Genomic DNA, 24,589 nt, shown 5'->3' on the forward strand with positions numbered 1-24,589 from the left:
ACCTTTTGTAGGACATGACGTCCATGTTGGGACACCTTTTGTAGGACATGACGTCCATGTTGGGACACCTTTTGTAGGACATGGCGTCCATGTTGGGACACCTTTTGTAGGACATGACGTCCATGTTGGGACACCTTTTGTAGGACATGACGTCCATGTTGGGACACCTTTTGTAGGACATGACGTCCATGTTGGGACACCTTTTGTAGGACACGACGTCCATGTTGGGACACCTTTTGTAGGACACGACGTCCATGTTGGGACACCTTTTGTAGGACACGACGTCCATGTTGGGACACCTTTTGTAGGACATGACGTCCATGTTGGGACACCTTTTGTAGGACATGACGTCCATGTTGGGACACCTTTTGTAGGACATGACGTCCATGTTGGGACACCTTTTGTAGGACATGACGACCATGTTGGGACACCTTTTGTAGGACATGACGTCCATGTTGGGACACCTTTTGTAGGACATGACGTCCATGTTGGGACACCTTTTGTAGGACATGACGTCCATGTTGGGACACCTTTTGTAGGACATGACGTCCATGTTGGGACACCTTTTGTAGGACATGACGTCCATGTTGGGACACCTTTTGTAGGACATGACGTCCATGTTGGGACACCTTTTGTAGGACATGACGGCCATGTTGGGACACCTTTTGTAGGACATGACGGCCATGTTGGGACACCTTTTGTAGGACATGACGTCCATGTTGGGACACCTTTTGTAGGACATGACGTCCATGTTGGGACACCTTTTGTAGGACATGACGTCCATGTTGGGACACCTTTTGTAGGACATGACGTCCATGTTGGGACACCTTTTGTAGGACATGACGTCCATGTTGGGACACCTTTTGTAGGACATGACGTCCATGTTGGGACACCTTTTGTAGGACATGACGTCCATGTTGGGACACCTTTTGTAGGACATGACGTCCATGTTGGGACACCTTTTGTAGGACATGACGTCCATGTGTGGACACCTTTTGTAGGACATGACGTCCATGTTGGGACACCTTTTGTAGGACATGACGTCCATGTTGGGACACCTTTTGTAGGACATGACGGCCATGTTGGGACACCTTTTGTAGGACATGACGTCCATGTTGGGACACCTTTTGTAGGACATGACGTCCATGTTGGGACACCTTTTGTAGGACATGACGTCCATGTTGGGACACCTTTTGTAGGACATGACGTCCATGTTGGGACACCTTTTGTAGGACATGACGTCCATGTTGGGACACCTTTTGTAGGACATGACGTCCATGTTGGGACACCTTTTGTAGGACATGACGTCCATGTTGGGACACCTTTTGTAGGACATGACGTCCATGTTGGGACACCTTTTGTAGGACATGACGTCCATGTTGGGACACCTTTTGTAGGACATGACGTCCATGTTGGGACACCTTTTGTAGGACATGACGTCCATGTTGGGACACCTTTTGTAGGACATGACGTCCATGTTGGGACACCTTTTGTAGGACATGACGTCCATGTTGGGACACCTTTTGTAGGACATGACGTCCATGTTGTCCAACTGACATTGGATTCATTGAGGGAAGTACTTGCTTGAAAGGTTGACTTTCTTTGCAGCGGCCCTTGAACAGCAAGTCTTGCTCCTCAACCTAGCAGGCGGTGGATGAAAGACAAAGAGGCAGCCTCAGAGGCAGCTCGCCATGAATATGTCGCACATTACCTGCACAGGTGAATCTACTCTTCTTGGACTATTTGTCTTGTGTGCGGCCCCGAGGAGCGCTGCAGGATCCCAGCGGGAAATAAGCAATGTTGATAGTTATGGTGTTGGCCGTCACTGACGGATCATTGTGTGCCTCACCAAGCGTTGCACTGGCAGTCAAAATGTTATTTATCACAGTCCACATATTGCATACTCCAGTGTTTTTCAACCACTGTGCCGCGGGACACAGTCTGATGTGTTGTGGGAGATTATGTACTTTCACCTATTGCGGTTAAAAAGATTTTTTTGCAAACCAGTATATAGAATCCACAAATAATGCGCCGTTGCTTAGCGTCTGTTCTGTCTCGAGCTCGGCAGAGTAACCACGTAATACTCTTCCATGTCAGGAGGTGGCAGCAGGTGGGTCTTTGCTTTGGAACAGTCGGAATAGACGAGGCAGACCGAAGACCATAAAAATGGGAGCCATTACCCTGCTCGGCACTCAGCATCCAGAGTTGGAATTGGGGGTTAAATCAACAAAAATGATTCCTGGGCACAGCCAGCACTGCTGCTCACTGCTCCCCTCACCTCCCAATGGGTGATCAAGGGTGATGGGTCAAATGCAGAGAATCATTTTGCCAAATCTAGTGTGTACTTTAACTTTGTGATCCACGTCCGCGTCCACCATCCTAGTCACTGCCGTTGTGTCCTTGGGCAAGACACTTGACCCACCTGCTCCCAGTGCCACCCACACTGCTTTAAATGTAACTTAGATATTGGGTTTCACTATGTAAAGCGCTTTGAGTCACTTGAGAAAAGCGCTATATAAATATAATTCACTTCACTTCACAATACGTAGACCACAGCGGTAGGCAAGGTGCAGGTAAAAAGGTATGAAAAGGTCTTATTTTTTTAGTGCAGGCAGGAGGAAGAAGGTCTTTTATTGTGAAGACAGGAACTGTGCAGTCGGTCTTTAGAGTTTTGACAACAGGTACGGAGTGAGAGTCTGTTGAAATAAAAAGTGTTTCTGGCCTTCCTGTAGGTCCTTTTTTCTTAATAATGATGTGGCAGCAGCCAGTGTCGTCTCACAAGACCCTCGAGTGTCCTGAATGTCAATCAAGTCACGTCTTGGGGAAGATTGATGATGGCTCATTTTTAGGTCTGTTTTTGAATGGCTAGCAGGCGATGGACTGACACACCCTCCCCCACCCACTGACACACCCTCCACCACTGACACACCCTCCACCACTGACACACCCTCCACTATCCACTGACACACCCTCCACCACTGACACACCCTCCACCACTGACACACCCTCCACCATCCACTGACACACCCTCCACCACTGACACACCCTCCACCACCCACTGACACACCCTCCACCACTGACACACCCTCCACTATCCACTGACACACCCTCCACCACTGACACACCCTCCACCATCCACTGACACACCCTCCACCACTGACACACCCTCCACCATCCACTGACACACCCTCCACCATCCACTGACACACCCTCCACCATCCACTGACACACCCTCCACCACTGACACACCCTCCACTATCCACTGACACACCCTCCACCATCCACTGACACACCCTCCACCATCCACTGACACACCCTCCACCACTGACACACCCTCCACCATCCACTGACACACCCTCCACCACTGACACACCCTCCACCATCCACTGACACACCCTCCACCACTGACACACCCTCCACCACCCACTGACACACCCTCCACCACTGACGCACCCTCCACCACCCACTGACACACCCTCCACCATCCACTGACACACCCTCCACCATCCACTGACACACCCTCCACCACTGACACACCCTCCACCATCCACTGACACACCCTCCACCATCCACTGACACACCCTCCACCATCCACTGACACACCCTCCACCACCCACTGACACACCCTCCACCATCCACTGACACACCCTCCACCATCCACTGACACACCCTCCACCACTGACACACCCTCCACCATCCACTGACACACCCTCCACCATCCACTGACACACCCTCCACCATCCACTGACACACCCTCCACCATCCACTGACACACCCTCCACCACTGACACACCCTCCACCATCCACTGACACACCCTCCACCACTGACACACCCTCCACCATCCACTGACACACCCTCCACCATCCACTGACACACCCTCCACCACCCACTGACACACCCTCCACCACTGACACACCCTCCACCACTGACACACCCTCCACCATCCACTGACACACCCTCCACCACTGACACACCCTCCACCACCCACTGACACACCCTCCACCACTGACGCACCCTCCACCACCCACTGACACACCCTCCACCATCCACTGACACACCCTCCACCATCCACTGACACACCCTCCACCACTGACACACCCTCCACCATCCACTGACACACCCTCCACCATCCACTGACACACCCTCCACCATCCACTGACACACCCTCCACCACCCACTGACACACCCTCCACCATCCACTGACACACCCTCCACCATCCACTGACACACCCTCCACCACTGACACACCCTCCACCATCCACTGACACACCCTCCACCACTGACACACCCTCCACCACCCACTGACACACCCTCCACCACTGACGCACCCTCCACCACCCACTGACACACCCTCCACCATCCACTGACACACCCTCCACCACTGACACACCCTCCACCATCCACTGACACACCCTCCACCATCCACTGACACACCCTCCACCACTGACACACCCTCCACCATCCACTGACACACCCTCCACCATCCACTGACACACCCTCCACCATCCACTGACACACCCTCCACCACTGACACACCCTCCACCATCCACTGACACACCCTCCACCATCCACCGCCAGCTCGCCATCCACGTAATGTCCTCCCCTGTTTTGCAGTTATGGCCATGATATCATTAATTGCACGCAGGCGTTGGCATCGACTTCCATCTTTTTAAGGAGAGGAAGAAAAGGGAGTGACGTATGCTTTAAAGCAAGTCAGCACATTTGTAGTTTTTGTAGGTTCCTGCCACCCTCCTCCAAGTGTAGTTTTTGTAGGTTCCTGCCACCCTCCTCCTAGTGTAGTTTTTGTAGGTTCCTGCCACCCTCCAAGTGTAGTTTTTGTAGGTTCCTGCCACCCTCCTCCTAGTGTAGTTTTTGTAGGTTCCTGCCACCCTCCTCCTAGTGTAGTTTTGTAGGTTCCTGCCACCCTCCTCCTAGTGTAGTTTTTGTAGGTTCCTGCCACCCTCCTCCAAGTGTAGTTTTTGTAGGTTCCTGCCACCCTCCTCCTAGTGTAGTTTTTGTAGGTTCCTGCCACCCTCCTCCAAGTGTAGTTTTTGTAGGTTCCTGCCACCCTCCTCCTAGTGTAGTTTTTGTAGGTTCCTGCCACCCTCCTCCTAGTGTAGTTTTTGTAGGTTCCTGCCACCCTCCTCCTAGTGTAGTTCTTGTAGGTTCCTGCCACCCTCCTCCTAGTGTAGTTCTTGTAGGTTCCTGCCACCCTCCTCCTAGTGTAGTTTTTGTAGGTTCCTGCCACCCTCCTCCTAGTGTAGTTTTTGTAGGTTCCTGCCACCCTCCTCCTAGTGTAGTTTTTGTAGGTTCCTGCCACCCTCCTCCTAGTGTAGTTTTTGTAGGTTCCTGCCACCCTCCTCCTAGTGTAGTTTTTGTAGGTTCCTGCCACCCTCCTCCTAGTGTAGTTTTTGTAGGTTCCTGCCACCCTCCTCCAAGTGTAGTTTTTGTAGGTTCCTGCCACCCTCCTCCTAGTGTAGTTTTTGTAGGTTCCTGCCACCCTCCTCCTAGTGTAGTTTTTGTAGGTTCCTGCCACCCTCCTCCAAGTGTAGTTTTTGTAGGTTCCTGCCACCCTCCTCCTAGTATAGTTCTTGTAGGTTCCTGCCACCCTCCTCCTAGTGTAGTTTTTGTAGGTTCCTGCCACCCTCCTCCTAGTGTAGTTCTTGTAGGTTCCTGCCACCCTCCTCCTAGTGTAGTTCTTGTAGGTTCCTGCCACCCTCCTCCTAGTGTAGTTTTTGTAGGTTCCTGCCACCCTCCTCCTAGTGTAGTTTTTGTAGGTTCCTGCCACCCTCCTCCTAGTGTAGTTCTTGTAGGTTCCTGCCACCCTCCTCCTAGTGTAGTTTTTGTAGGTTCCTGCCACCCTCCTCCTAGTGTAGTTTTTGTAGGTTCCTGCCACCCTCCTCCAAGTGTAGTTTTTGTAGGTTCCTACCACCCTCCTCCTAGTATAGTTCTTGTAGGTTCCTGCCACCCTCCTCCTAGTGTAGTTTTTGTAGGTTCCTGCCACCCTCCTCCTAGTGTAGTTTTTGTAGGTTCCTGCCACCCTCCTCCAAGTGTAGTTTTTGTAGGTTCCTGCCACCCTCCTCCTAGTGTAGTTTTTGTAGGTTCCTGCCACCCTCCTCCTAGTGTAATTTTTGTAGGTTCCTGCCACCCTCCTCCAAGTGTAGTTGTTGTAGGTTCCTGCCACCCTCCTCCTAGTATAGTTCTTGTAGGTTCCTGCCACCCTCCTCCTAGTGTAGTTTTTGTAGGTTCCTGCCACCCTCCTCCTAGTGTAGTTCTTGTAGGTTCCTGCCACCCTCCTCCTAGTGTAGTTCTTGTAGGTTCCTGCCACCCTCCTCCTAGTGTAGTTTTTGTAGGTTCCTGCCACCCTCCTCCTAGTGTAGTTTTTGTAGGTTCCTGCCACCCTCCTCCTAGTGTAGTTTTTGTAGGTTCCTGCCACCCTCCTCCAAGTGTAGTTTTTGTAGGTTCCTGCCACCCTCCTCCTAGTATAGTTCTTGTAGGTTCCTGCCACCCTCCTCCTAGTGTAGTTTTTGTAGGTTCCTGCCACCCTCCTCCTAGTGTAGTTTTTGTAGGTTCCTGCCACCCTCCTCCAAGTGTAGTTTTTGTAGGTTCCTGCCACCCTCCTCCTAGTGTAGTTTTTGTAGGTTCCTGCCACCCTCCTCCTAGTGTAGTTTTTGTAGGTTCCTGCCACCCTCCTCCAAGTGTAGTTTTTGTAGGTTCCTGCCACCCTCCTCCTAGTGTAGTTTTTGTAGGTTCCTGCCACCCTCCTCCTAGTGTAGTTCTTGTAGGTTCCTGCCACCCTCCTCCTAGTGTAGTTTTTGTAGGTTCCTGCCACCCTCCTCCTAGTGTAGTTTTTGTAGGTTCCTGCCACCCTCCTCCAAGTGTAGTTTTTGTAGGTTCCTGCCACCCTCCTCCTAGTGTAGTTTTTGTAGGTTCCTGCCACCCTCCTCCTAGTGTATTTTTTTGTAGGTTCCTGCCACCCTCCTCCTAGTGTAGTTTTTGTAGGTTCCTGCCACCCTCCTCCAAGTGTAGTTTTTGTAGGTTCCTGCCACCCTCCTCCAAGTGTAGTTTTTGTAGGTTCCTGCCACCCTCCTCCTAGTGTAGTTTTTGTAGGTTCCTGCCACCCTCCTCCTAGTGTAGTTTTTGTAGGTTCCTGCCACCCTCCTCCAAGTGTAGTTTTTGTAGGTTCCTGCCACCCTCCTCCTAGTATAGTTCTTGTAGGTTCCTGCCACCCTCCTCCTAGTGTAGTTTTTGTAGGTTCCTGCCACCCTCCTCCTAGTGTAGTTTTTGTAGGTTCCTGCCACCCTCCTCCAAGTGTAGTTTTTGTAGGTTCCTGCCACCCTCCTCCTAGTGTAGTTTTTGTAGGTTCCTGCCACCCTCCTCCTAGTGTAGTTTTTGTAGGTTCCTGCCACCCTCCTCCAAGTGTAGTTTTTGTAGGTTCCTGCCACCCTCCTCCTAGTATAGTTCTTGTAGGTTCCTGCCACCCTCCTCCTAGTGTAGTTTTTGTAGGTTCCTGCCACCCTCCTCCTAGTGTAGTTCTTGTAGGTTCCTGCCACCCTCCTCCTAGTGTAGTTTTTGTAGGTTCCTGCCACCCTCCTCCTAGTGTAGTTTTTGTAGGTTCCTGCCACCCTCCTCCTAGTGTAGTTTTTGTAGGTTCCTGCCACCCTCCTCCTAGTGTAGTTCTTGTAGGTTCCTGCCACCCTCCTCCTAGTGTAGTTTTTGTAGGTTCCTGCCACCCTCCTCCTAGTGTAGTTTTTGTAGGTTCCTGCCACCCTCCTCCTAGTGTAGTTTTTGTAGGTTCCTGCCACCCTCCTCCTAGTGTAGTTTTTGTAGGTTCCTGCCACCCTCCTCCAAGTGTAGTTTTTGTAGGTTCCTGCCACCCTCCTCCTAGTATAGTTCTTGTAGGTTCCTGCCACCCTCCTCCTAGTGTAGTTTTTGTAGGTTCCTGCCACCCTCCTCCTAGTGTAGTTTTTGTAGGTTCATGCCACCCTCCTCCAAGTGTAGTTTTTGTAGGTTCCTGCCACCCTCCTCCTAGTGTAGTTTTTGTAGGTTCCTGCCACCCTCCTCCTAGTGTAGTTTTTGTAGGTTCCTGCCACCCTCCTCCAAGTGTAGTTTTTGTAGGTTCCTGCCACCCTTCTCCTAGTATAGTTCTTGTAGGTTCCTGCCACCCTCCTCCTAGTGTAGTTTTTGTAGGTTCCTGCCACCCTCCTCCTAGTGTAGTTCTTGTAGGTTCCTGCCACCCTCCTCCTAGTGTAGTTCTTGTAGGTTCCTGCCACCCTCCTCCTAGTGTAGTTCTTGTAGGTTCCTGCCACCCTCCTCCAAGTGTAGTTTTTGTAGGTTCCTGCCACCCTCCTCCTAGTGTAGTTCTTGTAGGTTCCTGCCACCCTCCTCCTAGTGTAGTTCTTGTAGGTTCCTGCCACCCTCCTCCTAGTGTAGTTCTTGTAGGTTCCTGCCACCCTCCTCCTAGTGTAGTTTTTGTAGGTTCCTGCCACCCTCCTCCTAGTGTAGTTTTTGTAGGTTCCTGCCACCCTCCTCCTAGTGTAGTTTTTGTAGGTTCCTGCCACCCTCCTCCAAGTGTAGTTTTTGTAGGTTCCTGCCACCCTCCTCCTAGTATAGTTCTTGTAGGTTCCTGCCACCCTCCTCCTAGTGTAGTTTTTGTAGGTTCCTGCCACCCTCCTCCTAGTGTAGTTTTTGTAGGTTCATGCCACCCTCCTCCAAGTGTAGTTTTTGTAGGTTCCTGCCACCCTCCTCCTAGTGTAGTTTTTGTAGGTTCCTGCCACCCTCCTCCTAGTGTAGTTTTTGTAGGTTCCTGCCACCCTCCTCCAAGTGTAGTTTTTGTAGGTTCCTGCCACCCTTCTCCTAGTATAGTTCTTGTAGGTTCCTGCCACCCTCCTCCTAGTGTAGTTTTTGTAGGTTCCTGCCACCCTCCTCCTAGTGTAGTTCTTGTAGGTTCCTGCCACCCTCCTCCTAGTGTAGTTCTTGTAGGTTCCTGCCACCCTCCTCCTAGTGTAGTTCTTGTAGGTTCCTGCCACCCTCCTCCAAGTGTAGTTTTTGTAGGTTCCTGCCACCCTCCTCCTAGTGTAGTTCTTGTAGGTTCCTGCCACCCTCCTCCTAGTGTAGTTCTTGTAGGTTCCTGCCACCCTCCTCCTAGTGTAGTTCTTGTAGGTTCCTGCCACCCTCCTCCTAGTGTAGTTTTTGTAGGTTCCTGCCACCCTCCTCCAAGTGGCCAAGTGGCTGTGAGAGCGATACAGGCCATGACACAGGTGTCATTCAACTGGTCCATGTATCGTCCCAAAAGTGATGAAAAGGTTGAAAAGTACATCTGTGCCACTTTCACACATCTGTGCCTTCTTAACAAGCGCCAGTTAATGAACATCTGGACCAGCACTCATGTGGCTCCGTGACCAGAGGAACATATTTGTCTTTTACATTTCCAAGCACCATCATGGATCATCTATTCAAATGATATCGCGTAGCATATTTAAACCCTGCGATACTAAACCGATTGAAATGTAAATTGAATGAAATGTAAGAAGTCATCACTTTGCTGAGGAGGAAGAAGTCGGCGTGTGAGGGGTCATTTGCACCTTGCAAAACATTTGGGAGTGGGAAAGATAAGAGAAGGGTGTGCTATTGATATGGTGTGGTGCAGCAAGTGGTGGTGTTGATATGGTGTGGTGCAGCAAGTGGTGGTGTTGATATGGTGTGGTGCAGCAAGTGGTGGTGTTGATATGGTGTGGTGCAGCAAGTGGTGGTGTTGATATGGTGTGGTGCAGCAAGTGGTGGTGTTGATATGGTGTGGTGCAGCAAGTGGTGGTGATGATATGGTGTGGTGCAGCAAGTGGTGGTGTTGATATGGTGTGGTGCAGCAAGTGGTGGTGTTGATATGGTGTGGTGCAGCAAGTGGTGGTGTTGATATGGTGTGGTGCAGCAAGTGGTGGTGTTGATATGGTGTGGTGCAGCAAGTGGTGGTGTTGATATGGTGTGGTGCAGCAAGTGGTGGTGTTGATATGGTGTGGTGCAGCAAGTGGTGGTGTTGATATGATGTGGTGAAGCAAGTGGTGGTGTTGATATGGTGTGGTGCAGCAAGTGGTGGTGTTGATATGGTGTGGTGCAGCAAGTGGTGGTGTTGATATGGTGTGGTGCAGCAAGTGGTGGTGTTGATATGGTGTGGTGCAGCAAGTGGTGGTGTTGATATGGTGTGGTGCAGCAAGTGGTGGTGTTGATATGGTGTGGTGCAGCAAGTGGTGGTGTTGATATGGTGTGGTGCAGCAAGTGGTGGTGTTGATATGGTGTGGTGCAGCAAGTGGTGGTGTTGATATGGTGTGGTGCAGCAAGTGGTGGTGTTGATATGGTGTGGTGCAGCAAGTGGTGGTGTTGATATGGTGTGGTGCAGCAAGTGGTGGTGTTGATATGGTGTGGTGCAGCAAGTGGTGGTGTTGATATGGTGTGGTGCAGCAAGTGGTGGTGTTGATATGATGTGGTGAAGCAAGTGGTGGTGTTGATATGGTGTGGTGCAGCAAGTGGTGGTGTTGATATGGTGTGGTGCAGCAAGTGGTGGTGTTGATATGGTGTGGTGCAGCAAGTGGTGGTGTTGATATGGTGTGGTGCAGCAAGTGGTGGTGTTGATATGGTGTGGTGCAGCAAGTGGTGGTGTTGATATGGTGTGGTGCAGCAAGTGGTGGTGTTGATATGGTGTGGTGCAGCAAGTGGTGGTGTTGATATGGTGTGGTGCAGCAAGTGGTGGTGTTGATATGGTGTGGTGCAGCAAGTGGTGGTGTTGATATGGTGTGGTGCAGCAAGTGGTGGTGTTGATATGGTGTGGTGCAGCAAGTGGTGGTGTTGATATGGTGTGGTGCAGCAAGTGGTGGTGTTGATATGGTGTGGTGCAGCAAGTGTATCTGCTGTCAATCAACAGCACTTGAAGGCAGTGGACACTGTATTGTTCTTTCTCATTTCTTTTTTCTTCTTGACTGATTTTTTGGACTGCAGGAGTCCAGGTGGAATTACCTCTTCTCCTTCCTGGCGTTGCCTGCATTGCTGCAACTCTGCGTTCTGCCTTTTCTTCCGGAGAGTCCTCGCTTCTTGCTGATGGAGAGGAGGGACGAGGCCGGCGCCCAGAGAGGTATTGTGAGGACACCAGCAATGTGCCGCCAGCTTTTATTGGCTGCAACATACACACTGCATGATTTATTGGCTGCAACATACACACTGCATGCTTTATTGGCTGCAACATACACACTGCATGATTTATTGGCTGCAACATACACACTGCATGATTTATTGGCTGCAACATACACACTGCATGATTTATTGGCTGCAACATACACACTGCATGATTTATTGGCTGCAACATACACACTGCATGATTTATTGGCTGCAACATACACACTGCATGATTTATTGGCTGCAACATACACACTGCATGCTTTATTGGCTGCAACATACACACTGCATGATTTATTGGCTGCAACATACACACTGCATGATTTATTGGCTGCAACATACACACTGCATGCTTTATTGGCTGCAACATACACACTGCATGATTTATTGGCTGCAACATACACACTGCATGATTTATTGGCTGCAACATACACACTGCATGATTTATTGGCTGCAACATACACACTGCATGCTTTATTGGCTGCAACATACACACTGCATGATTTATTGGCTGCAACATACACACTGCATGATTTATTGGCTGCAACATACACACTGCATGATTTATTGGCTGCAACATACACACTGCATGATTTATTGGCTGCAACATACACACTGCATGATTTATTGGCTGCAACATACACACTGCATGATTTATTGGCTGCAACATACACACTGCATGATTTATTGGCTGCAACATACACACTGCATGATTTATTGGCTGCAACATACACACTGCATGCTTTATTGGCTGCAACATACACACTGCATGATTTATTGGCTGCAACATACACACTGCATGATTTATTGGCTGCAACATACACACTGCATGATTTATTGGCTGCAACATACACACTGCATGATTTATTGGCTGCAACATACACACTGCATGATTTATTGGCTGCAACATACACACTGCATGATTTATTGGCTGCAACATACACACTGCATGCTTTATTGGCTGCAACATACACACTGCATGATTTATTGGCTGCAACATACACACTGCATGATTTATTGGCTGCAACATACACACTGCATGATTTATTGGCTGCAACATACACACTGCATGATTTATTGGCTGCAACATACACACTGCATGATTTATTGGCTGCAACATACACACTGCATGCTTTATTGGCTGCAACATACACACTGCATGCTTTATTGGCTGCAACATACACACTGCATGATTTATTGGCTGCAACATACACACTGCATGCTTTATTGGCTGCAACATACACACTGCATGATTTATTGGCTGCAACATACACACTGCATGATTTATTGGCTGCAACATACACACTGCATGATTTATTGGCTGCAACATACACACTGCATGCTTTATTGGCTGCAACATACACACTGCATGATTTATTGGCTGCAACATACACACTGCATGATTTATTGGCTGCAACATACACACTGCATGATTTATTGGCTGCAACATACACACTGCATGATTTATTGGCTGCAACATACACACTGCATGATTTATTGGCTGCAACATACACACTGCATGATTTATTGGCTGCAACATACACACTGCATGATTTATTGGCTGCAACATACACACTGCATGATTTATTGGCTGCAACATACACACTGCATGCTTTATTGGCTGCAACATACACACTGCATGATTTATTGGCTGCAACATACACACTGCATGATTTATTGGCTGCAACATACACACTGCATGATTTATTGGCTGCAACATACACACTGCATGCTTTATTGGCTGCAACATACACACTGCATGATTTATTGGCTGCAACATACACACTGCATGCTTTATTGGCTGCAACATACACACTGCATGATTTATTGGCTGCTACATACACACTGCATGATTTATTGGCTGCAACATACACACTGCATGATTTATTGGCTGCAACATACACACTGCATGCTTTATTGGCTGCAACATACACACTGCATGATTTATTGGCTGCAACATACACACTGCATGATTTATTGGCTGCAACATACACACTGCATGATTTATTGGCTGCAACATACACACTGCATGATTTATTGGCTGCAACATACACACTGCATGATTTATTGGCTGCAACATACACACTGCATGATTTATTGGCTGCAACATACACACTGCATGATTTATTGGCTGCAACATACACACTGCATGATTTATTGGCTGCAACATACACACTGCATGCTTTATTGGCTGCAACATACACACTGCATGATTTATTGGCTGCAACATACACACTGCATGATTTATTGGCTGCAACATACACACTGCATGATTTATTGGCTGCAACATACACACTGCATGCTTTATTGGCTGCAACATACACACTGCATGATTTATTGGCTGCAACATACACACTGCATGCTTTATTGGCTGCAACATACACACTGCATGATTTATTGGCTGCTACATACACACTGCATGATTTATTGGCTGCAACATACACACTGCTATTGGCTGCAACATACACACTGCATGATTTATTGGCTGCAACATACACACTGCATGATTTATTGGCTGCAACATACACACTGCATGATTTATTGGCTGCAACATACACACTGCATGATTTATTGGCTGCTACATACACACTGCATGATTTATTGGCTGCAACATACACACTGCATGCTTTATTGGCTGCAACATACACACTGCATGATTTATTGGCTGCAACATACACACTGCATGCTTTATTGGCTGCAACATACACACTGCATGATTTATTGGCTGCAACATACACACTGCATGATTTATTGGCTGCAACATACACACTGCATGCTTTATTGGCTGCAACATACACACTGCATGATTTATTGGCTGCAACATACACACTGCATGATTTATTGGCTGCTACATACACACTGCATGATTTATTGGCTGCAACATACACACTGCATGATTTATTGGCTGCAACATACACACTGCATGCTTTATTGGCTGCAACATACACACTGCATGATTTATTGGCTGCAACATACACACTGCATGCTTTATTGGCTGCAACATACACACTGCATGATTTATTGGCTGCAACATACACACTGCATGCTTTATTGGCTGCAACATACACACTGCATGCTTTATTGGCTGCAACATACACACTGCATGATTTATTGGCTGCAACATACACACTGCATGCTTTATTGGCTGCAACATACACACTGCATGATTTATTGGCTGCAACATACACACTGCATGATTTATTGGCTGCAACATACACACTGCATGATTTATTGGCTGCAACATACACACTGCATGATTTATTGGCTGCAACATACACACTGCATGCTTTATTGGCTGCAACATACACACTGCATGCTTTATTGGCTGCAACATACACACTGCATGCTTTATTGGCTGCAACATACACACTGCATGATTTATTGGCTGCAACATACACACTGCATGCTTTATTGGCTGCAACATACACACTGCATGATTTATTGGCTGCAACATACACACTGCATGCTTTCACTTTGGCACGCCACAAAGGTAATGATGCTACTTTTCTAAGTGCAATTACTTAGGATCGACCTAAAAAAGTCAGTGCAAAATTCCTGAAAGTAAAAACTTTTACCTCGGAGTCCAATAATGGAGTACTTTATTGTAACTTGTACTTTAAAGGGGAACTGCACTTTTGGGGGGAATGTTGCCTATGGTGCCCTGCGGTAGTAAATGGATGGAAGGATGTTGCCTAGGGTTCACAATCATTATGAGAGACGAAAGTGCATTTGAAATATTAAATAATCGCAAATAAAAGTCCATGGCAGCTCCAATATTCCGCCCATAAAATCCGATAAATAACCATCCAAAAAGTGCCGACAAAACTCTATTTGCATTTTGTGACTTGAATATTAACCAAGTATTGGTGATATTGTTATTATAAGTGCTGACACAGACAAACTATTTATAGCGGGGCTGTGATCACTTCTGTTTGTCCCATTGTTTACATCATCCACTGTTCAACTGTTTCCTTGCTTCCCTGCTCTCTGTACGTTTATTCAAGATCATAAATCATGCCTCTCACCTGAAAAGTATATGACTGAGGATATAATCCAACAAGTTGGGACACTTTGTCAACCATTTAGGACCTGGAACTGGCAAAGACCACACGAAAAGTACTTGTCTCCCCCCACCCCCCACCACCCTCACCCTTTTTCTTCGTAAGGATTATGAGACAATTTTTATCTAAACTAAAATATATGACAGCAGACCTTGTACAGTAAGAAAAGTTGTTTTATGTTCATTGGCTCTCAAAGTCTGCAATGAGTAGGAAAAAAGCCAATGTGATGCGTTACTGAAATTAATGATCCGTGTATTCTTAAAATGATCAAAATAGGTCAATATCACATGTTATTATGAATGTTACTACATGACATATATACTTACATCATGTATATATTACATGTTATTATGAATGTTACTACATGACATATATACTTACATCATGTATATATTACATGTTATTATGAATGTTACTACATGACATATATACTTACATCATGTATATATTACATGTTATTATGAATGTTACTACATGACATATATACTTACATCATGTATATATTACATGTTATTATGAATGTTACTACATGACATATATACTTACATCATGTATATATTACATGTTATTATGAATGTTACTACATGACATATATACTTACATCATGTATATATTACATGTTATTATGAATGTTACTAGATACTACATATATACTTACATCATGTATATATTACATGTTATTATGAATGTTACTACATGACATATATACTTACATCATGTATATATTACATGTTATTATGAATGTTACTAGATACTACATATATACTTACATCATGTATATATTACATGTTATTATGAATGTTGCTACATGACATATATACTTACATCATGTATATATTACATGTTATTATGAATGTTACTAGATACTACATATATACTTACATCATGTATATATTACATGTTATTATGAATGTTACTAGATACTACATACATACTTACATCATGTATATATTACATGTTATTATGAATGTTACTACATGACATATATACTTACATCATGTATATATTACATGTTATTATGAATGTTACTACATGACATATATACTTACATCATGTATATATTACATGTTATTATGAATGTTACTACATGACGTATATACTTACATCATGTATATATTACATGTTATTATGAATGTTACTACATGACATATATACTTACATCATGTATATATTACATGTTATTATGAATGTTACTAGATACTACATATATACTTACATCATGTATATATTACATGTTATTATGAATGTTACTACATGACATATATACTTACATCATGTATATATTACATGTTATTATGAATGTTACTAGATACTACATATATACTTACATCATGTATATATTACATGTTATTATGAATGTTACTAGATACTACATATATACTTACATCATGTATATATTACATGTTATTATGAATGTTACTACATGACATATATACTTACATCATGTATATATTACATGTTATTATGAATGTTACTAGATACTACATATATACTTACATCATGTATATATTACATGTTATTATGAATGTTACTAGATACTACATATATACTTACATCATGTATATATTACATGTTATTATGAATGTTACTACATGACATATATACTTACATCATGTATATATTACATGTTATTATGAATGTTACTACATGACATATATACTTACATCATGTATATATTACATGTTATTATGAATGTTACTAGATACTACATATATACTTACATCATGTATATATTACATGTTATTATGAATGTTACTAGATACTACATATATACTTACATCATGTATATATTACATGTTATCATGAATGTTACTACATGACATATATACTTACATCATGTATATATTACATGTTATTATGAATGTTACTACATGAAATATATACAGCATGTTTATAAAACCTTAATGGTGATGTTTGGATGTTTTTTAAGGGCTTTTTAAGAAGAACAGAGCGGCTCCCATCAGCTTCATTGTAAGCCGACTTTTAAACACATTGATTAGATATTTAGAATGCATAAAAAAACAACAATCCTTCGTCATGTCTCTCATAATGATTGTGAATGATTCCCCCCTAAAAAGTGCAGTTCCCCTTAAAAGGACGACTGTGTCCTGCTGTTCAGTCTGTCCACATCCCAGTGGGAGGACACCAAGGGGGACAACAGAGTTGAAACAATGTGCATCAAGGTTAAACCATGTAGTCTACAGAAAAGCAGGCCTGGATCATGCCATTCTGTACCTCAAACTGCATGTGTTAGCTCGGCACAAAGAACTGGAACGTCGTAAAAATTCTTTGATCAGATTCGTCTCGAAGGTGCTTTCTGATCCTTGACGCTGAAGAGAATTCCCTTGAGGGTGAAATGTTTGATCTTTTATTAAAGCTGGCCTCAAAGTGTCACAGAACCAGTGGTGTAAATCATGATCATAAATTAATACAAGTTCATTTTATTTTTTACATTAATTCATGCAGGTGTTCATCATATTAGACTGCAGTGTTGCCTGGTTTTACATTACAGCTTTTATCCAATCAGAATTCAGCTAGCTAGCCGCCAGCGCTCCATGAAGCAACTGTGCAGTTTAACAAAGGAGGACATGCAGTTATTAGACAGTTACGATAGCCAATCAGATCACGACTTGTTGACAGTAGCTCATGGTTACGTTAAACGTGACTGTGATTGGATACTCACTTGTCACTCCCAAGTGAGTATCCAATCACAAGTTGTGGTTTGCGGAAGCAGGAAGTGGCTTCCAGAGAACCCACAAGGAAGGAGAGCCAAATGTTGATTAGGTGGCAGATATGTATTTGAGAAACTACATCTTGTAAGACCAGGTCGGTCCACCACGGAAGTTAGCCGAGCTGCACCGGTGCTGAAATGCTTTGCCCGCCACTTCCACTCCAATTAACCGATTACAAGCGATATTCCTGACTTATACTTACTCTACTTAGTACAGTCTACAATATCACCAGAAATAGATGCTAGATGTGTCGCTAGCAGTGGCGTCGCCAGACAGATTTCACTGGGGCACGTGCCTTCTGGTCCGGAAAATATGGTAATTCTTTTTTTTTTTCGTATGTCATCCCTACTATCATTCAAAGGATTGGATGGTATGTTGCTTTGGATATGTTTGCAAGGGAACAGTTTAACAGGCTCACTAAGAATATCATCCATTCCTGCAACAAGCCCAAGTACTATTATTAAGTGCAGCATTGAAGGACGCGGCTGACACTTTCACTCTTGTTTCCTCTGTGCCATCTGTTTTTGTTTATGCTCTCCCCAGGTCTCAGTTCATACTCAACTCAAATGTGGTTCTCCATCATTTGAAATGGGAACATTATCACCATTTCTGAAGGGTTTAAACCAATACAAATCAGTTCCCAGGGGCTTCGAAGTTTTTCTCAAATTTTTACCCATCACGCAATATCCCGAAAAACGGCTTCAAAGTGAAGTGAAGTGAAGTGAATTATATTTATATAGCGCTTTTTCTCTAGTGACTCAAAGCGCTTTACTTAGTGAAACCCAATATTTATTTATTACATTTAAAGCAGTGTGGGTGGCACTGGGAGCAGGTGGGTAAAGTGTCTTGCCCAAGGACACAACGGCAGTGACTAGGATGGCGGAAGCGGGGATCGAACCTGCAACCCTCAAGTTGCTGGCACGGCCGCTCTACCAACCGAGCTATACCGCCCGGTGCCTGATTTTAACCGTCGTTATAGCCACCCGTATATTGTCCTGTGACGTCACTGCGTGAAGCCACCAGAAACAAATATGGCGGATAGCACAGAAAGGTATAGCATAGTAGCTCGGATTCAGACTCGGATTTCAGCGGCCCAAGCGATTCAACAGATTACGCATGTATTGAAACGGATGGTTGGAGTGTGGAGGCAGGTACCGAAAATGAAATTGAAGAAGAAACTGAAGCTGTTGAGCCATATTGAACCAACGATTGCATATTTTGACCACTGGTGCAACTTAAATCTGTCGATTGGTATGTGTTTGTTTGGCATTAAATGTGGGTGGAGGGAAAGGCTGGATGCAAATATAGCTACAAATGAGGCATAATGATGCAATATGTACATACAGCTAGCCTAAATAGCATCGATTAGCATGCCATGACCATTGATATGTCTGATTAGCACACTTCACGTAAGTCAACTTGAATCCTTCCCTGTTCGTGTTGTTACACCCTTCGACAACACACCGACGAGGCATAATGTCTCCAAGGTACGGAAAACAGTGGAAAAAATGGAAAATAACAGAGCTGATTTGACTTGGTGTGTGTAATGTGTTGGAGAATATGGTGGATTGCTTCCTGTTGTGACGTCACAGGTGAAAGGTCATTGCTCCGACAGCGAACAATTGAAAGGCGTTTCAATCGCCAAATTCACCCTTTTAGAGTTTGGAAATCGGTTAAAAGAACATATGGTCCTTTTTCTGCACCATCAAGGTATATATTGACGCTTACATAGGTCCGCTGATAATGTTCCCCTTTAATAAACAGAAAGACGGCAGCAAGTTGAGGGTTTTGCAGCTGAAGTCGTCTCCAGACATGCAGGGAGATGATGTCAGTTATGAGACACTTCATATTTGTGCTGCTGTGATATTTAATAACAACTGCAAAAATGGGGCGTCTGAGGCAAAAAGGCCCCCTGCCCTGGCTGCCCTCACATCTTTGGTACTGAGCTCAGCCAGAATGGACGGCATGAGAAGCAACACAGGTCCTTGTTGTTGGCTCATATTGCAGCTCTGTTGGCTGAGTGGGATGATAGTTCTGATGGCCTGTTGGAAAAAGCTGCTACAGTGATTGGGTTTTCCTTTTAAAAGGAGAAGTCCTTCTACAATTAGCAATACCAGCGCTGGAGAGAAGAGCGAGCTCTACAAAGTCTGGCGTTTTCTCTCTTGATGGACCCACTGTTCACATTTTGTCCATTCTGCTACTCTCCCCAAAGTTGCTTGGGCTTCAGTCCAACAAAAGCAGAAGATACCTTCGTGTGTGTGTTTTTGGCACAAACGTCTGTATTGGCACCGTCTCGTGCTTGGCACCCCTTCTCATCATCCAAACTAGGAAGTATGCTATGTATGTTCAAAGGTACAAACACAGGGTGGACTCATTGTGTTTTGTTCTCAAACACACACAGAGGAGGACTCCTTACACATTCCATTTTGCCAAGGTGGAAAATATTCCCCTAACAACAGTCTTGTGGTTCTGGATTTAAGAGGACAGTATCTCTTTTCAGAAAGGATGGGGGAGAACAGGACGTATCCATGGTTTATGATATCAGTACTGATGTTTCTGGGTCCCAATGATTTTCTCTCTCGACTTGGCCATCTGCTGCAGGTCCTTCCTGTCCTTGGTGGTGCAGCTTGTGAACCACTCCATGCAACAGAAGATCAGGATGGACTGTGGCGGCCCTGTAAATATTAACCAGTTGTGGGCTTGCTGCCGCCACCTGACTCGTCCCCGGTGGATTCGGGGACACTTGGCCTGGTGACCCACAACCAAGTCCTCCCTCCACCCTCCCGTGGCTTTTGAACTTGTTCTGTTTTTTTTTTGTTTTTTTATGGGTACATCTAGAATCTGCCCTTAAGTGGGGGGAACTGTGATGATTTGTTGCCCAGATCATGTTTTGTTTTGTTTTAAGATTCCCTTAGTTCTGTTTAGCACCCCTGGGTTTCTGTTTCTTGGTTGCCATGGGTGCTGATTATTTTCACCTGCCTCTGATTAGTGGCCGGGACGCTAAGCTGCTCCCGGTCGCTAATCAGAGAGCTATTTATTCCTGCCTTTCGCTACACTCAGTCTGGCTGTTTTGTTTGCTTCATGAAACAAGGTACGTTTGGTTATTCTGGTTATTCTTCATCCTTGTTCCTGTGCTAAGGTTCGCCATACCTCCCCATGCTCGGGACGCTTTTCTGTTTGAATTCTTGACTGATTTATGGAAAATAAATCATTGTCCTACCTGCACGCTGCCTATGGAGTCACGTCTGCATCTTGGGGAAATGATCCGCGCATTACCATGCAACCCAGGCGTAACCGCTTTATCTTCCTGAGGAAGTAAAGGCACTAATGGGCAATCCTCCCCTGATAGGAGGCGTGGGTGGACCAGTTGGGTTAGAATGTGTACTCCCAAGAAACCTGAAGATCTCCACCATCTTAACCTCCACTCCCGTAGTGGTTCTTTGGGATGTCCTTAATTCACCAATAAATTATTTGGTTTTGTTGTGTTGATCCCCAAGTTGTTTTGGGAGCATACCTCCTGCCTTTAGGCTGACTCATCATTATTCTTAATCAGTCGTACAACAGTGGCAAACTTGACAATGTTGTTTGTGCGATGGATTGGGGAACAGTCCCTAGCTATGTGCACATGGACACGTGGACACGTTTAATCGGATTAAAAGCATAACCGGGATAACAATGCCCCATGTAAACATGTATTTGGAATATTCTGACCCGATCACACGGGTTGGAATCAAATTGAATTCGGATCGAGACAGGTGGTTTATGCCAATATTCGGATAGGAGCACATGAAAACACTTCTGCCGAAATTCGGGTTGAACTGATTCTCACTGCGCATTTTTTTTGACGACCATATTTTGGACTAAATGCATTAGTCTTGGAATGAAGCGATTATCTTGCTGCTGTCTCCCCTCCACACACGTACAGAAGTAGCGTTATGAATTAAGTTTGTCGTTCTAAAAATAAGACTCGCAAAAACAAAAGTATGTTCTTGATTGTCATGTGTCGATGTAACAAAAGGAGTGATCCAGTTGTCGTCTGAACCAGCTGTTTTATTCAAGACCTTACAGCCATGCTAAGTGCTAACTATTAGCCTCAGGAAAATACACTGTACAGTGTCGTGACATGAGTACACCAACCCATACATATCGCTACATGAATAGCAGGGAACAGCTCCATTTGAAAAAGAGAGATTAAACAAAAGTAGTGAACAGACGAACAAAATATATAAATACGTGACGTCGGACAAGAAGAAATGCACAAAGCCCGGTTTGTTAACAGTGGAAGTCATTGCTTTTACGACACTTGCAGTGAGCAAACGCGTCCAAAAGATGGCACCGTAGCATATACCATATACCTAATACGGTATATGGTGCATAGCAAAGTTAAAGTATTCGAATTTAAGCTGCGATGCATTTAATTGCATGTCGTGATCAGATCATTTTTTCTAGGGTCAATGTACACAAGAACATTCTGTTCCGAAATATGATCAGATGAAATAAATGTTGCCCATGTGTATGGTGGCTACTGTTGGAGTCTCTAAATGCAACATATGTTTAAAAAAAAAAATAATTCCCAATATTTTATGACTACAAGCCCTGGCAAAAAATAAGGAATGACCAGACTTGTAGAAAACAGACATGACACAAGTTTCTGGCTTTGAGAAACACTAAACTAAATGAACAATAACAGTTAACTTTTTGAGATAAAGCCGAGTGAAAAAAAGTGTGGAGTCCTCAATTGATCAACAAATGTAAACACCCTGAAAACTTTCATTTTCGAAGCTAACACCTGCATCAGATTACATCTGTTAATTAGTCTGCCTCAAAAAGGAGTTTGCACACCTCGGAGAGCTGTTGCACCAGCTGGATTAACATGAATCATGTCGCCAACATGGGAGCCAAACAAAGGAGAAATGTATCGAACTTCGTCAAGAAGGTAAATCTTTGCGCAATATTGCAACATATGTTGATTGTTTGGAATATGTACTGTGCTGTGCACTTTACTAATAAAAGTTTCAATCAATCAATCAAAGTTCAGAGGGATCTGTATCTAAAATCTGGCCAAATACAAACAACATGGAAAGGTTGTAAAAGGCGAGCATGCTGTTAGACCAAAGAAAGCCTCAAACAGTCAAGACAGAAAACATAAGGCAATAGGTCTTGAAAACAGAAAAAGCACAGTGAAGCAAATGAAGAATACATTTGCAGAAACGGTTGACACCGCCTGTGTCTGAACTGCAAACAAAACGCTTCATAAAAATGGTATTTAAATAGAGAAAAGCTAAATGAAAGTCGTCATTACCATCGAAACAGAAAAAGACAAGATTACAATGGCTCAGGGGAAACCATTTTGGACTATGGATGACTAGATGAAAGTTCGATTTAGGGATGGATCGATAATCTGCGTGGGCTCAGGTGATGGTGCTGAAACCTTTATTTGGTGGCGTTCCAATGAGTTTGATAAAGACTGCCTGAAGAAAAAATGCAGATTTCCACAGTCATTGGGCTGCATTTCAGGGAATGACACCCAATCCATCAACCAATCACTATTTACCCGTATGCTCATTAATCCCATGTGCCTCAAAGGGTTTCACAGGTTCACAGGTTAGACCCAGGTCATTATTTAGACCAGGTTATTGTTCAGACCAAGTTATTATTCAGACCAGGTGTACTTTATGACCTTGTTTACATAGAATAATATTGTTCCTCCTACAATTCCTAATATCCATTTAAACAGTGAGCCTAACTAGTGAGACCTCCTTTCAGACCTCAATGATCTGTGGTTTGTACTGTATGTTGTCTTGTCTTGGAACTGTTTTTGAAATGATCCTGCCAACTCCCACTGAACATTTAAACGGAACTGCACACTTTATGTATCAATGTGCTGTTTCTAACTGCTGACTTTAGAATTCACATTTCATTACTTTTAAGTTGCTTTGCTGGGATTATTGCATAAAGTTTTATACTGGAGTATTCAGGTGTTTTGCACAGCATACCATGGTCACATGGTGTCATTGGTAATGCAGAATGCACTAGAAAATCCTTCATTTAAAATGCGCATATTTTCGTAAGCAGGAAAATGCAATTTTATCCCAATGTACTTAATGTATGTAGTATGGTCATGTTTTGTTTTTGGCTGAGGTGACAGAGGAATTGTTGTATATTTGTCGGTCGTGTGATTGTCGGGATTGTGCCAAGACGACGGCAACGAGGAATCCTCGAACAAAAAGCTTTATTTGTTTCAGCGAGCCTCAGACTGGAACTGCAGATTCCAGGAAATAGAGTATGGGCCTGATCACTCTTCTGCCGTCTTCTTGGACAACTGTCCTTAAATATCTTCTACACGAAGACAGTTACTCTTTGTTGTTCTAGCCTTGGGGCTGGTCAGTCAACCTGTTTCCTGTGATCGGTTTGAGTCGGGTGACTTCCGAACCCTATCCTCTACTTCTACTTGTGAGGGCTTCCTACCGGATATTGCTAATGTCTTTACACTTTCTTCTAAAATCCAAACCTGCATTCCTGTAGAATACCAATTTCCTGAAAGCAAGGGCCATCACTCTCTGGAAAACTCATGATGGACATGTGCACTATTGAAGCTGTCTAAAGACAGATTTTCCTTAGTAGAATAATCC

At 44.6% G+C, this 24,589-nt stretch overlaps 1 protein-coding gene across 1 annotated transcript in view; it reads left to right on the forward strand.

Annotated features, from left to right (window-relative positions):
• Positions 1-24,589, forward strand: part of slc2a9l2 (solute carrier family 2 member 9, like 2) — a 104,207-nt gene that overhangs the window by 48,469 nt on the left and 31,149 nt on the right. The window contains exon 6 of the mRNA XM_061875647.1: positions 10,991-11,123. Coding sequence (XP_061731631.1) covers positions 10,991-11,123 — 133 coding nt within the window. The remainder of the gene's footprint in view (positions 1-10,990; positions 11,124-24,589) is intronic.

This window comes from Nerophis ophidion, linkage group LG16 (genome assembly GCF_033978795.1).
Source record: "Nerophis ophidion isolate RoL-2023_Sa linkage group LG16, RoL_Noph_v1.0, whole genome shotgun sequence".
NCBI classification, from domain to species: domain Eukaryota; kingdom Metazoa; phylum Chordata; class Actinopteri; order Syngnathiformes; family Syngnathidae; genus Nerophis; species Nerophis ophidion.